Below are 14,491 nucleotides of genomic sequence, written 5' to 3'. Positions count from 1 at the left end.
CTCTTATATCCCTGGCTGCTCCTCTTGGGCTGAGGCTATCGCTGCTGATCTTCCTCCCTATCCTAGCAGTGGTAACTCCCTCCAGCCCTGGTCCTTCATCCCCAGGCCTCCAATGCTTCCCAGCTACAGAAGCTCCTTCCTTTCAGCCCGGGCCGCCACTGCTATATCTGATCTAGGTGCCAGGTGCCATATCACCTGGGGTTTTTTTCCACCATTGGCACAGCAGTTACTAAACAGCAAGTTTGTGTTCATCACTTCCTCCAGGCTAAATATAACTGAAGATGAAATATAGTTTTTTTGTTGATTTTTAGGGTTCAAAATGTCATCTTGGGTCAAGGTTACTAGGGGCCATGCTCAAAAACCTGCAGTGGAAAAAAGGTAAGAAATCTTGTTTTAACTATTTTTTCGAAAAAATCTGCTTCTGTAACCTAAGTAGTGTCGCACGGATTAACAAAGTTAATTGGCATGGCAGATTTAATTTGATATTAATGAGCATGAAAATTTTTAAACTTGCAAGGTCAGCATGTTTATTTGGCGTATTTTCTACTGAAAAGCTTTTCTTTATTTTCCTCACCTGAGGTGGGGAGGGAATAAATGTACCTTTTTGTGGCAGTTACTTGTCAACATCATCTTCCTGCCAGGTATTTAGATTTCTGAGAGAGTTCAGCCATGAGCCATGGTTCTGCTTACTTTCCACTTTGGATAAAAAGCAATAATGTATGCTGTGATTAAAGATGCAGCTGAACAAAACATTCGTGTTTTAATGTGAAGTAGAAGAAATATCTGATACCTGGTTCAACATCCCATACAGTACATTTTAGTAGTAATTTTTGTAGAGCTTGCCTGGTACAGCTGATATCACAGCACCAATGGAAGTTAGGTATCCACACAGTGTGTTACAAGAGTAGCTGCTCTCTTCAGTAAAACAGTCTGGCGACAGAGAAGCTTCACTGTTCTTAGCAATCTCTCTGTAATTGTGAAATGAGGACCAACAAACATTGTGTGGAAATTGCTTTTCTTCTGAGGTCGTTCTGTAGGCTGAATTTATTTTTAATTTTCTTTTGACAATGAGTGGGTAACTGTTGCAATACTGTCTATAGGAGAGTCTTATTTATCCTTAAGACAATAAAAGGGATTAGGTAGCAGAGAATTGAAATGGTCTTTTCAAATTGAACAACTGTGAATAATGTTAAGTCTTAGCACACAGCTACTTTTGCACTGCTTCTTACAGCATGGATGTTCACGGGTTATCATGAAGCATCAAGTCATGAGAAACTTTACAGGTTGTTTTCTTGATGAAGGAATCAAGACTCTGCAGGTTTTCAGAAATCAGATAGCTCTGTTGATTGGATTGAATAACAGAACCATAGTATCATTTTTGTTCCTGTGAAAATCAGCCAACCATGAGGGTTGTTTTTTTTTTATTTGATTAATTGTCCATCAGATACATCAAGCAATATATATCAGCTAAGATTTACAAAGAATTCACATAAATACACAAATATACTATTAAACTAAAACCAAATATAAAAAATAAACAAACATACAGCTAAAAACTAACATAAAATCTTCTAAATAAAAATGCAGAATTACTGCCTAATCAGAGCACTGCACAAAATATGAAACACAAAGCATTAAAACAAAAAATAGCATTAGGCTATGCCTGTATAACAAAGCTAAAGGCTAGTCTCCTAAAAACCTTTAAAAGGCAAATTCTAGATCATTGTTTCCCACCGGCACACCTAACCAGTCGAGTTTTCAGGATATACATGAGAGATTTATATACACTGGGTCTCCAATGTATGCAAATCTATCTCATGCATGTTTATTATAGCAATTCTGAAAACCCTACTGTGTAGGTATGCCTCCAGGAGAGGGCTGGTAAACACTGTTTTAGTTAGCTACTGCCTTTATAATCAGATTTCTCTACATAATGCTAAAATCAAAGGCTTTTCGATTATAAATATGCTCAGTGAGCTGCAGCATTAAGTAGTTAAACTAGAGTTAATTAAAGAAGTTGAACTTTGTGTAGTGGTGGTTGGTGAAATATCAATATGTCCCACCAGCTCACTCATGAGGGGATTATGGCGTTACATATTTCTAGTCTTTAGAGTTATGTCCTCAGCCCCTCACCTTTGAAAGCAGTGAAGCTAGAAATATCCTACTGCCCATCATGTTCTGTATATTTGCATGGTTATCAGAATAATCCTTGTAGTTATATATATTTTTTTATTGTAAAGCATAATACTCCACATATGTAAATTGATAATTTGCATTTTAATATTTTCAAGTTTTTCACATGTGCCATTCTGTTTTCCCAGCAGACACAAACCTGGATGGATTCCACGTCTTCTGGAGTAAGTAATCAACAGATTCCTTAGATCATTACATTGTATGTAAAATGATTTTGGTATCCTCGTTCCACGTTCATTTGAGTTGAAGGTTTTTTGTTTTTTTTTCTTTAGGGGATATGTATAATGCTAGTACCCTCAAGCTGGGGAAGAATAAATGATCCTGTAGACTATATTCTTTCAGTGAGGATACCCCTTGGAGGCTGCCCTAGTAAATAGGAAGAGACATTTAATTTATTTAGTTAAGATTTTTATGCCATGTTATCCATTGCTCTGTGGCTTACAAACAAACATTCATAGATAAAATGCAAATAAATTGTATGTATTAAAACATAAAAGCTGTCGTCTTGACCAAAAATAGCTTACTACATATGCATTTCCTGCTAAATTCAAATCTGAAAATAAAGCCTCATTGCAACAAGTCCTGCGGTAGCGGGGGGGGTGGGTGGCGGTCCTGCGCTAGCTGGCAGTGACCGCTGCCTGCATTGTGCCAAATAACTGCACCATAAAAGGTGGTGTTCGGCATGAAACTGACAGGAATAAAGGTGCTTACCTTTCGCTGTCGGCATATTCTTCGCGGCATCAGCCCTGGTGCCACCCCGCCTCGTCCTCTTCTGGGACTGACTCCGCCCCAAGCTACCTATCGCACGTGTGTGATAGCTTTAGAAAATAACCCCCTTAATGCCTTATCAAATAAGTGTGTGTTTTCAGAGATTTGGTGGAAGCAGTATTGATGATGGTTATTAGGAAAGTAGATACATTTTGTTGCTTGAGAGGAGTGCATGGTGACTTGTCTGCAAAGGATATGAACATTATGAGATATATATAGATAATCTTATAGGGTGTGCTGGGGAGAAATCAATATTATGGTCCACATTGGTGCCACTGATGTAAGACATAAAGTTTAGGTTGAGGTCTTGCACTTTAAAGCTCTAATAGCATTCTGTAAAATGCTTCTAATTCTGTGCACAATGTCAGTAGGACAGGCTGAGCTGCAAAGTCACTATGTGGATGGTATAGTAGTATATGGAGGGAAGGATTTGAATGTATTAGAAACTGGGGATCCAGTACAAGATTGTATTTTGGTTTACATCAAGCCTATCAGATTGCTTATGTAAAAACAGGTTTTAGTCATACCAAGCTAAAGGCAAGTGGTGCAAAATAGTACACATTTTGGGCTGTTGCCTCCTTTTTAGAGAAGGTGTTGCTATAACTAGGGTCCTGATCTCCTGTGGTTTTGTGACTGCAGGAAGGGCTGCACGGGATTGGGGGCTGGATTGAATTGGCAGCAGCAGGCGTAGCTGATTCAGACTTGGTATTTGGAGGAGGACAGCAGCGGCACCTTGGACTGGTTCTTCCTCTGCTGTCAGGGACTGGAGTATTGTAGTTTTGGTCAAGTGGTTCAAGCATGACATTCCAGCCCCATGCAACAAAGGAAGCAACCCAAGATGTTGGATTCATTCACAACCTCCAAAGGGGTGAGGAGGCTGGTTGGGTGTGGTGAGAAGAGATTGGAAGGGGAGTAAGCTGTGAATGAGAGAAGGGATTGACCCTTCCTCCTCTCCTGATCCAGGATACTAATTTTCTGCTACCCTCTTCCCTCCTCCTCTCAAGCTGCCTTCCTTTTGTTCCTCCTACCCTTCTGAGATCCCTCCTCTCTTCCCAGCACAGATCACTAAGCTCGCTCCCCCCCCCCCCCAAGACGCACACAAATATCAGAAAATGAATTTTTTATTAAATAACATGCAGGTTTATGTTATTAAATATGCATATGTGCCATGTAATTGCCACAAAATTGTCCAATTCTTGCTGCAGGAAACTGGAAGCTGTGACTATAAGTATCCTGTGACAAAGGTTAAAGATATTAAAATGAGACTGACAATGCAATCAAATTTAACATCCTTGCAGAATAAAATGAGCCAAAAAATCTACTATAAAAATACAGAAAAATTAGAAAGCAAGTCTTAAATTGAAGAACAGTCAGGTATATGTCCTATTTCTGTTTTCCCAGACTTCTCCTGAAGGTACAGCCAACCAGTCTAGTATTCAGGACAGCCATAATGAATGTGCATATGAGAGATTTGCATTCACTGAAGCTCCTTTGTATGCAAATCTGTCTCATGAATATTCTTCATGGCTATCTTGAATACCAAACTGGTTAGGTGTTCTCCAGGAGAGGGTTGGCAAGCGCTGCCTTATTTTATCTTTGTTTCTCTGTGGCACCCTTACACGCTTCCTCTAAGAAGCTGCTGTCAGATGGGTCATTTTGGCCTGATCAATTTTGGTGATTCCTGTGTTCTTTTTAGATTTACTACATGTTCAAAAGAAAATGCTCAGAGATGTGTGTAACTTATGATTAAAACCTCTAACTAGTCTGAAATTCATTTTTTTTTAATAGTATAAATCCACATAAACCTTATCAAAAGAGCCCTTACTCCATCCATGATGGATATACGAAGGACTTTGAAGATGTGGACAGGTAAGGGGTATTGATATTGATCATTTATATCTCTGTTAAGTGATTTGGTTGAATGATTATTTAAAGTAGGTTCTTGCCAGATTCTTGTGGCCTGGTTTGGCCTCTGTTGGAAACAGGATGCTGGGCTTGATGGACCCTTGGTCTGGTCCAGCATGGCAAGTTCTTATGTTCTTAAATATGGGTCCTATGGAAGGAGGTTCTCCGACTTTGTCTGAAATATGTCTGAAATAAACTTGGACATTTTCTCTTAACTACAGTATTTTTGGGAATGAAGAATTTTAGTATAACATCTTTATCTTAAAAGGTAAACTAACAATTCAAAAGAAGTGAAATACCTAGTCGTCGCGTGCCTAATGAGCGGGACAAAGGGACACTCCCCTTTGTGCACCCCCTTAGGATTTCACAAACCAGAAACCCCTACTATCAATACACCTCTTCTCAACCTTCCACCTAACCAAAATGGAAACCACCAAGCTACCTCCTAAAAATACTTTGAATAAAGAAAACAGGATCCACGGGAAAACGGGTATGTCTAATCTGTCAAATTCAACGTACGGAAATCTAAAGACTTACTCTAAATCCATATTCCTATCATTCATCCTTAACGCACAATCAGTAGTTAAAAATGCCTATCATCTCAGACTTACTCTCTGATAACAAACCAGATTTCATAGCTATCACTGAAACCTGGATAAAAGACTGACGACGTCCTAATTAACCAAATAGAAGACTCAGCATACAATTTATTCACAATCCCCAGACCAAGGAAAAAAGGCGGTGGTCTAATGCTAATCATCAAAATTATCCTTGGTGACTTGAATTTACAAATGGATATATACCCCCTATCAAACACATGTAAAACAGTTACAGATGCTCTTGCAACAGTGGGATTAGAACAAATAGTCAATGGATCAACACACAAAGCAGGTCACACTCTTGACCTGATTTTCATTAACAGCAACAGCTGGAACTTACATCACACTAAAATCTCCGAAATCCCATGGTCTGACCACTACCTCATTCATACAGCCCCTTACTCAGAACAGCATACCCAACACAACAGAAAACCACAAAAAACTATTTCATATTGCCCTCCCTTTGACAGCAAAACACTACAACAAAATCTCCAAGATGAACTCAAGAATATTGATCTTACAAACACTGAATCAGCAACCATATCATGGATAAACATTACCAAATCCATAGATGATAGAACAAACCCAATCATCACAAAAACTTTAAAGACTCCTAAATATAATAATGAATGGTACAACGACACCATAAAATCAGCCAACGAGCCATCAAATTCCTGCGATTCACTGTGCTCAGAGTATTTTCAGTTTCAAACACTGCCCTTTGGGTTGGCGACAGCACCAAGGACTTTCACGAAGGTGATGGTGGCGGTGGCAGCCCTCAGTAAGGAAGGGATTCTGGTACATCTGTTCCTGGACTGTTGGCTCATTCGGGCAAAGTCGGAGATGGAGCACCGCTGTTTAATTCGAGACAACATAGAGCGCTTGAGGTCCCTGGGTTGGGTAATAAGCCTATCAAAAAGCCATCTAGAGCCAGCCCAGTCATTGGAATATCTGGTGGCACAGTTCGATACCAGCTTAGGCAAGGTGTTTGTTACCTGGGAGAAGGTGGTCAAGTTGTAGGCTCAAGTGCTTCGTCTGCTGTGGCTTTAGATTCCCAGAGGCTGGGGTTATTCACAGGTTCTGGGATCTATGGCATCTACGCTGGAGTTGGTCCCATGCGGCCTCTCCAGCAACAGTCCATCTCCAGGACCTTCTTAGTGAACACCGAACTGAAGTATTTGTTCAATATTTCTGCTATGTTTTCTTCTTTCTCCACACATTGCTCCTGCTCACCTTTCAATTTCACTATACCACCTCGGGTCTTCCTCCTTTGTTTGATTATATCTGAAAAATGTTTTACCTCACTTTTCAGCAATCCTTTCTTCCACTTGACTTTTTGCTTTCTTTGTCTCCCTCAGGTTCACCAAGTATTCTTTCCTGTGTTCCTCTTTTTGGGATCCTTTATACTTGATCACTATTCTTTTTGCCTTTATTTTTTTCAGCCACTGCCTTTGGTTTATTTTTCCTCCTGCTTTTTTCTTTTTTACCATATAGATTTGTTGCCTTTGTAATAGCTCCTTTTAATTTGGCCCATTGTTCCACTTCACCCATTTTTTCTCAGTCTTATTGTTCTTCATCCAGGTATGTTCTCATTTTTGAAATTCAAAACTTGGATCTTCATGTGACTCTTCTGTTTCATGCTCTATCATACCATACCATCTGAGCACCTACCAGGACATTAGAGACATTATCTCCATTAGTGAGCACTAAGTTGAATATCACACCCTCCATCGTGAGTTCTGGTACCATTTGTTTGAGCAGAGCCCCTTGAAGGGCATTCGCTATCTCTCTCCTTGTAAATTCCGCAGAAGGGGGTACTCTATTCCATATCCGTCAGATTAAAATCTTCAATGAGCAACACTTCGCCCTTGTCTTCAATCAGTGCTTTTCTAGGTTCTAATACAATGAAATAAAATAAACCCAAATGGGATTTATTTCAACTCTTTCTTCCCTCCAGGGATCAGTGTGTTAAAGCAGCACTTTAATGCTTTACAAGAAGTGAGTGACTAGGAATGAAAATGATTTTATTATACTACATTTTTTTTCTTTTGTTTCAAAAACATTTTTTGGAAGATTATGCAATACAAACACATTTCATTATAAATTGTTTCTATCACAAAAGAGTCAGCACAATCTCCAAACAAATAGTGAAATATGTGCTTTAATGGACCATCATACTTAGCACTACTAGTACATGACCACCATTGCTTTTCAAATAATCATCGGTCCCAAAACAAGTCTCTTAGTTTATTTTTTAAGGTTATTTTGATACAAATAAAATATCGACCAACTAATCTTTTTGATTATTCAGAGAGACACTTTTCTGTGGCAAACTTGATCAGATCTAAAGGCACACAAGTATGCCATGACACTGGTTTGGAAATGCTGATCTAAGTGCACACCCTGAAAACAATTTTACCCTAAAAATAAACCCAACAACTACCCTCCCTCTGTTTTTCCTACACTGAATCCAGTTATTTGCAAACTCATCAAATATGTTTTTCAAATGAAGGTGTTTTTGTGCAGTGAACTTTACACGTTCCAGCTATATATTCTTCCTCCATCTCCAACACAGCTTCACTTTTCACATAGCCTTGTTGTCCTTCAACCTCTGGCGCTTAGCATTGGTTTCAGTCTGATGTACCATGGCAGCCACTCTAAACTGTTAGGATTGGCACATTTCCTTTCTCTGCAGGAGCAGTGCACCGGCAAGTGCAGTTTGCATCTGCTTTAGAGACTTGCAGCTTGTGCAAAGGGTTACTAAAAGGGTTCAAGTTATCTTAAGTCACAAGTTCTTTGTGTGTTAAGTGGCAATGGTATTTTCTTCACTTCGGATGGATGGGTTGGGAATCTTGTCTCTCGGCCTGTTTAGATGCTTTTAATATTGATTTGTGTGTTGTGGCAGATTCTCATTTGTCAGACAAATGTACCTGTTAAATTTTTTCCCTAGTTTTGAAGAATTACTTGGACAACGCTATGACTATTCCTCTGGGGCGGAGGATAATTATGAGCGATACCAGTATTCACAGACAGGTAAGATTATTACACCCTGTGAATGCCAGGCAGACGTTCTTTGGTACAATGCAAATAGTAAGATGAGTGTTAGCAGTAAATGTGAGAGAGAGACATTGTACTCAACATACCCTGGCTTGCAAGTGCCATTCCATTTCTGCCATGCGCAAAATTAATATATTTGGAGCCACTAATCTATAAGAATCTAGATATGGCTAGCGCGCATTTCCTTCGTATAAAGCCGGTGTTGAAATCTCACTGACACTACTTATGACTTTGTGCAAGTCACTTTACTCTCTATTATTATCTCAGGTACAAACATAATGCCTCATTTACTAAGCATTTTCTTCCATTTAGTAAATCAGACCCTTAGGGGCAGATTTTAAAAGCCCTACGCGCGCCGGGCCTATTTTCAAAAGGCCCGGCGGTGCGTATAAAGCCCCGGGATGCCTATAAGTCCGGGGGCAGGGCCGGAGCCTCCACGCACAGTGGCCATTTGCTGCTGTGCCCGGGATCGCGCACTGGCATTTGGTCAGCAGGCGCAACTTGAGCTTGCCCAAGGCAGGTGTAACATGTAAGTTAATTTTTTTTTTTTTTTTTTTTTTTTTTTAGGGTGGTTTAGCTTAGGGTTGGGGGGCAGGAGAGTTAAGGGAAGGTGGTGTTGGGGGGGGGGGTAGGGAATGGAGGAAGGCAGTGCGGCTGCCCCCCCTTGTGTGCCCCCTTGCACGCGCCAACCCGGATTTTATAACCTGCGCACATGTTATAAAATCGGGCATACATTTGCGCTCGCCGGGTAGCGCACACAAAGGCCGTGCGCACTTCTTTTAAAATCTCCCCCTTAGATTGTAAGTCCTTTGGGTTAGAGATACCTACAGTATCTGCATATAATCCATTTTGAAGTATCAAGAGAGGCAGAATCTATAAAGTCCCTCTGTTAAAGAAGTCTGCATTGCTCCCATATAGATTTTTTTTTCTAGGTTTGCTTGTATCGCCTTGAATTTTTGCCATTTTTCCTTTTAAATTTTTAAAATCTTGAAGGCATTAGTAGTTTGCTGTTAGTCTGATCAGCCATTCTTATTTTTCTTTCTTTGGTTTCAGATGAAAAGTATACCAGAGATGATCGCAGAGAGAAGTTGTACCTGCAGTTCTATCAGCAGATCCAGAAAGAATATGATAAAGAGAGACCTTCTGACTGTGTTGTTGTGGCTATAAGCAAGGAGCAAGCGTAGGTTTGACTTATTTGCGTGTTGGACTAGATTTGCTGCTCTTTCAAATTTTAATTTCAATTTGTTTAATTTTTTATAAATCAAAGCGATCTAAAGTATTCAGTTAAAAGGCTGAAACCTGCAGTAGTATAGTGCAGACACTGTAACTTGGGGGTCATAGCTTTTAATATGAGGTGAGATTCTTTGTGCAAGTCCCAAGGATACATCCTGTATGGGGTTTGTATTCATTTTTGTGTAATGAGCAACAATTAACTGAAGGCTAACATTTTATATTCATTTCCCTAAACATTTCAATATATAAACTACATTTTGTAGAGACCAGAGTAATTTCTGTTCTATTTACCTTTTCTAAGAAAACTTTCTTGTTAAACAATTTTTTTTAAACTTCAGAGTAAAAGTGCTTTGGATATTTTCAGACATAAGAAAACATCTTTTTTAAATGTGGGTTTTTTAAAGTACAAATACCTGGTTTATAATTTAAGTTTCTTTTTTATGAAAATGTTTTATTCTTCTACAATGGATGAAGATTACTGGGTATAGGACAAATATTCCTAACATTTTCCTTTCTCAATAGGACATTAATGAATTTTTTGGTTGAATTAAAAAGAAAATTAGCATTTTTGAAGGAAACCTCTCACAATCTTTGTTCTTGTTTAAAAGTTAAAAGCTTTAGATAAATTAGACCCACCTGGATTTTCTGATGTAGAAACAAAGTATGTTTGTAAAAAAAAAAAAAAAAAAAAAAAAAAGTTAAATTTTGCAACAGCTTACTCTGAGTATTCCTATGCCAGCTCAGAAAAAGACATGTTCAAACACTTGGAATGGCATGATAGATGGATGTTAAATGGGTTATCATAGATTATGCTATTTCCTTCAATAATGAAGATTTTTATGTAGTTCTAATACTGTAAGAGATTGTAATTGTATATTGTAAAAATTCTTTAGGAGTATGCAAATTGATTAGGTGTTTTGGCTTCTTAGACATCAGATGAAGTATATGAAAGAGAAATTGTTTATACTGGAACATAAGTAAGTGTTTGCATAGTTATGTGCTGTTTATATCCATTCCATGTGTGTGAACATTTTTTTTCATGCTTTGATTTGACAACTAATGGCTTCTTTAAGCTGAAGATCTTTTGCAGTTTTTCTGTACCCTGCAGCTGAACAGTGTAAGCTTAAATGTATGGTTTTGTGGCGTAAAACCTATATTTGGCCCTCGTGCTCCAAGACCCAAATCATAAATGTACTACTTGGGGACAGACTAATGGCTTAGTGGCAGTGCTGCATGCAGGAAATCGGGGTTAGAGTAAAGCCTTCTCCATTGACAGCTGTAGGTGGCACTAGTAAATACCACAGCTAGTAAGAAAAATAAATCTTTATTTTTATTTATAAGAAATCTTATAAGGTGCATTGTAGCTTACTAAACAATGTAGAGTAAACCCCAACTAAGAGTTCCTGAGCTGTTACACTCCATTAAATATGCCACTGCCCCATAGCTTCCATACCAGTGGGCTAGTTTGTTAGCATAACATTTTCCAACTGGTTGGCATTAGCATTGTATCTCATATGTTGTAAGTCATATGATTTCTTGTAAATCAAGCCCAGAATGCAGAAGCGAAATGGAGAATACTGGTTCACCTTTAGCATACTTTTTAGCATTTCAACAGCCTTGGCTATTTCTACAGTCTGATCGGTGTGCTGTAATTATCTCTTTCTTTACCACAACCAACTGGTCTGTCTCTGCACAAAATCCCTCAAAGCACTTTTCCACAGCCAGGGACAGAGGATTTTATGGATTCAGCGCTCACTACATCGGAAGTGGTGATGGAGGAGAGTGGGAAGAGTCTTGCCCATTGTGCAGTAGTGAGATCCAGTGGTTATACAGAGTTAAATTGTGCTAGGTTCCAGAGGGCACTACAATATGCCATATTATTGCCTCTAGTTGACTTGTCATAGCAGTAGTTGGGCTAGATAGAAAAGGTTGGTCAACGATGACATGGAAGAAACTCTAGATAGTTGCAAATGATGGGTGTAGTTTGGCTGCTGTTGAGCTGGAAGCCCAAAAGAGCAAGAAGAAACAGACAAAAACGCCCCCAAAACCTTTTATTTCAGAGAGCTGGGAATTACCCAAGGTGATAATGGGGGAGGGTGACAGTTGCATCCTGCAGTAAAACTCCCTTTTCTTTTGCTTTTCTGTGACAATTCAGTCTTCTGGCTTATTTTCAGTCAAACAGGTTGAATTAGCCATTACATTTGGATGACATCATCCGGCAGCACGAATGGAATGGTCTCCCAAGCTAATAAAGCTTTGAGCTCTATTGAGCATGTGTGGGAGTTGAGTACACACACAGACATGTACTGTCTGCTCTTATTTTTCACAAAATTTCTCCCTATTGGTGTGTTTGCCTTGCAAAATCTTTTTTTAGTTGCCTCTGCAACCCCCACAGTAGCACTTTTTTAGTGCTAGTGTAAAAAAAAAAAAGTGTTCTTACCTTCCACCATCTTACATCAGAAGAAGTCAACGGTGGTGAGTGGGTTTAAAAGCTGTATTTGTGGCAAAGTTGTCCCTTGCTGATGGGCCACAACCTGTAACAAATACCTTGGACTGGACCACGACCAGAAAAACTGCTGTGCCTGTGGACAGATGTCCTTGTGCTTGCAGCATTCTAGAGCGCTTATCGAAGAACTGCGTAAATTTCTCAAGTTGCAGTAGGTTCTTGTCCCATAGTGCAGCCTAGTCTGCCTCTCTGGGAAAAGAGTTGAGCAAGAGCTCCTCTAAAACTCCCCCCGTCTGCTTAGTACAAAGATGTGGGGTCGAGTTCAACCAGCCACCCTACATCTAAAACAAAGCGGCATCAATCACTGGCATCATCATAGCCTGTGTCAAAAAAGCACAAATTCTGTGAGTAGGGCACATTGGCACTGTTGATGTAGCAATGATCAGCATTGTGCAAACAGTGTATGAGCATGCCCAATGCATCCTCCAGTGCACTTGATGCATGGAACTCCCATATTTTTGATGTCCAGACTCCACTGAAGCAAGCGGCCTCTGCACATTTGCCTCCACTGTTAGGTCACAGAGTGCACAGGATCCTCTATCCCATAATATACAGGGTAAGGATGCATGGCGCAGCACCAATGCACTAGACACACTTACCATTGTCATGCAGCAGATTCCTCTGCACGTCTCCAAAGACCTGTCAAAGCATGCCACGTTAACCAAGGCATCGAAGCTACCAACATAACCACCTCAGGCTTTCCTTTATTAATTTACTTTGTCAATACAGCTTTACACAGCCATCCAAGATCTGCAGGAGGAGTAGTCAGGTTGCCTCTGTCCCCTTTAGTAATCAGGGCCCTCACTCTGCCTAGACTAGTGGTAGAAGGACTTCAGAATCTGTATCCTCTATAGAAGGGTGGTCAGCCCTGTCCTCGAGAGCCACAAGCAGGCCATATTTTCAGGATATCCACAATGAATATGCATGAGAGAGTTGCATGCACTACCTCCATTGTATACAGATTAATCTCATGCATACTCACTGTGGATAACCTGAAAACCTGGTCTGTTGGTGTCTTTCAAGGACTGGAGTTGGCCACCCCTTCTCTATAGTACCACTCATCTCCAACAGATCACCTATTCTAATTCTTGAGCCTATCCTTGTGTCTGAAGAGGATGTCCTACCACCTACGCCAGGCCAGGGAACACATCAGTCACATGACAAAATCATAAATTTGGTTTCTTTACCACTGACCAAGAAGACAACAGGAATGTTCCAGCCTCTCCTTTCTATTATCGCTACAGCAATACTACAGACAGTAGTCCCAGTTTTACCTATAGTGGTGAACTTATCAGAACCCTTGATTAGGGGTTCTTAATCTCTCGCAGTGGAGTTCAGTAGGTCATAGATGATAGACTGGGTCACTCCTCCATGGAGTAAATTGGAAGCCCTTTCCTGTTTACCCACTTTGCCATTGGAGTCCTGGAAAAGTGAGCCAATATACTTAGGTTCAGATGAAGACACTCTACATCCGGCATTACCCCTGGATCACACCTCACTTCCAGAGGATCTCGCTTATTCTAAATGTGTGGAAAAGATGGCTACAGCACAGATCTTTGTTTTGAGTTCCTTGACCACCTTCAGATACTAGATACTCCAGTTGGACCAGCACCCCTTCTAGTTCACAGCATCCTTCATGTTCTATAGATGAAAATGATGGAAACTCCCATTTCAGGCATTGTTATGGCTAGAAAGCTGGATTTCAAATACAGAATCCAGCAATCGCTGGGCTTTGGTGTTGTCCAGCTGCCTCACCAGTCTGTAGTGGTTGAGTCTGCTATGAAAAAAGCAAAGACAACACACACTTGCTCAAATTCTCCCCCAGGAAAAGACCACAAACTTCTAGTTAACTTTGGCAAGAAAGCTTTTCAAAGCATAATGCTTTGTTTGCATATCTATCCACCAATTATACATGTTGCAGTATATTCATGATTGCTTTCAGAAACCGAAGCCTTTCCTACCTGCTACTAAGCAGGGCAACTGCTATCCACAACCACTCCTCGATGCGGAAGAGGACATCTACCACCTACGTTGATAAGTCTACGAAACCTTTTATTCTGTTTCATGTACCTTATCAGCCTCCATTGGAGCTAGATGCATGGCATGGCTTCGAGCAAGCAGCATTCGCAAGGATGTCCACGAGAAACTTGAGGACCTCCCCTGCTTGGGGGACAATCTTCTCAGCAAAAAGCTCTGGGAGATGGTCACACAGATAAGACCAAAATGCGGC

The 14,491-nt window shown here is 40.1% G+C and overlaps 1 protein-coding gene across 8 annotated transcripts in view; it reads left to right on the top strand.

Annotated features, from left to right (window-relative positions):
• The window catches only part of LOC115095174 (nuclear receptor coactivator 5-like), a 96,600-nt gene that overhangs the window by 42,851 nt on the left and 39,258 nt on the right, over positions 1-14,491 (top strand). For 3 of the 8 annotated variants that reach the window (XM_029608496.1, XM_029608494.1, XM_029608500.1), the window contains 6 exons: positions 312-378; positions 2,322-2,357; positions 4,750-4,830; positions 8,416-8,498; positions 9,576-9,702; positions 10,685-10,732. In XM_029608496.1, coding sequence (XP_029464356.1) covers positions 312-378; positions 2,322-2,357; positions 4,750-4,830; positions 8,416-8,498; positions 9,576-9,702; positions 10,685-10,732 — 442 coding nt within the window. The remainder of the gene's footprint in view (positions 1-311; positions 379-2,321; positions 2,358-4,749; positions 4,831-8,415; positions 8,499-9,575; positions 9,703-10,684; positions 10,733-14,491) is intronic. The other 5 variants (XM_029608495.1, XM_029608501.1, XM_029608498.1 and 2 more) reach the window with 3 other exon arrangements.

This window comes from Rhinatrema bivittatum, chromosome 7 (assembly GCF_901001135.1).
Source record: "Rhinatrema bivittatum chromosome 7, aRhiBiv1.1, whole genome shotgun sequence".
NCBI classification, from domain to species: Eukaryota; Metazoa; Chordata; class Amphibia; order Gymnophiona; family Rhinatrematidae; genus Rhinatrema; species Rhinatrema bivittatum.
Note: the sequence above shows the minus strand (reverse complement) of the source record. Positions and strands in the feature narration are given on the sequence as shown.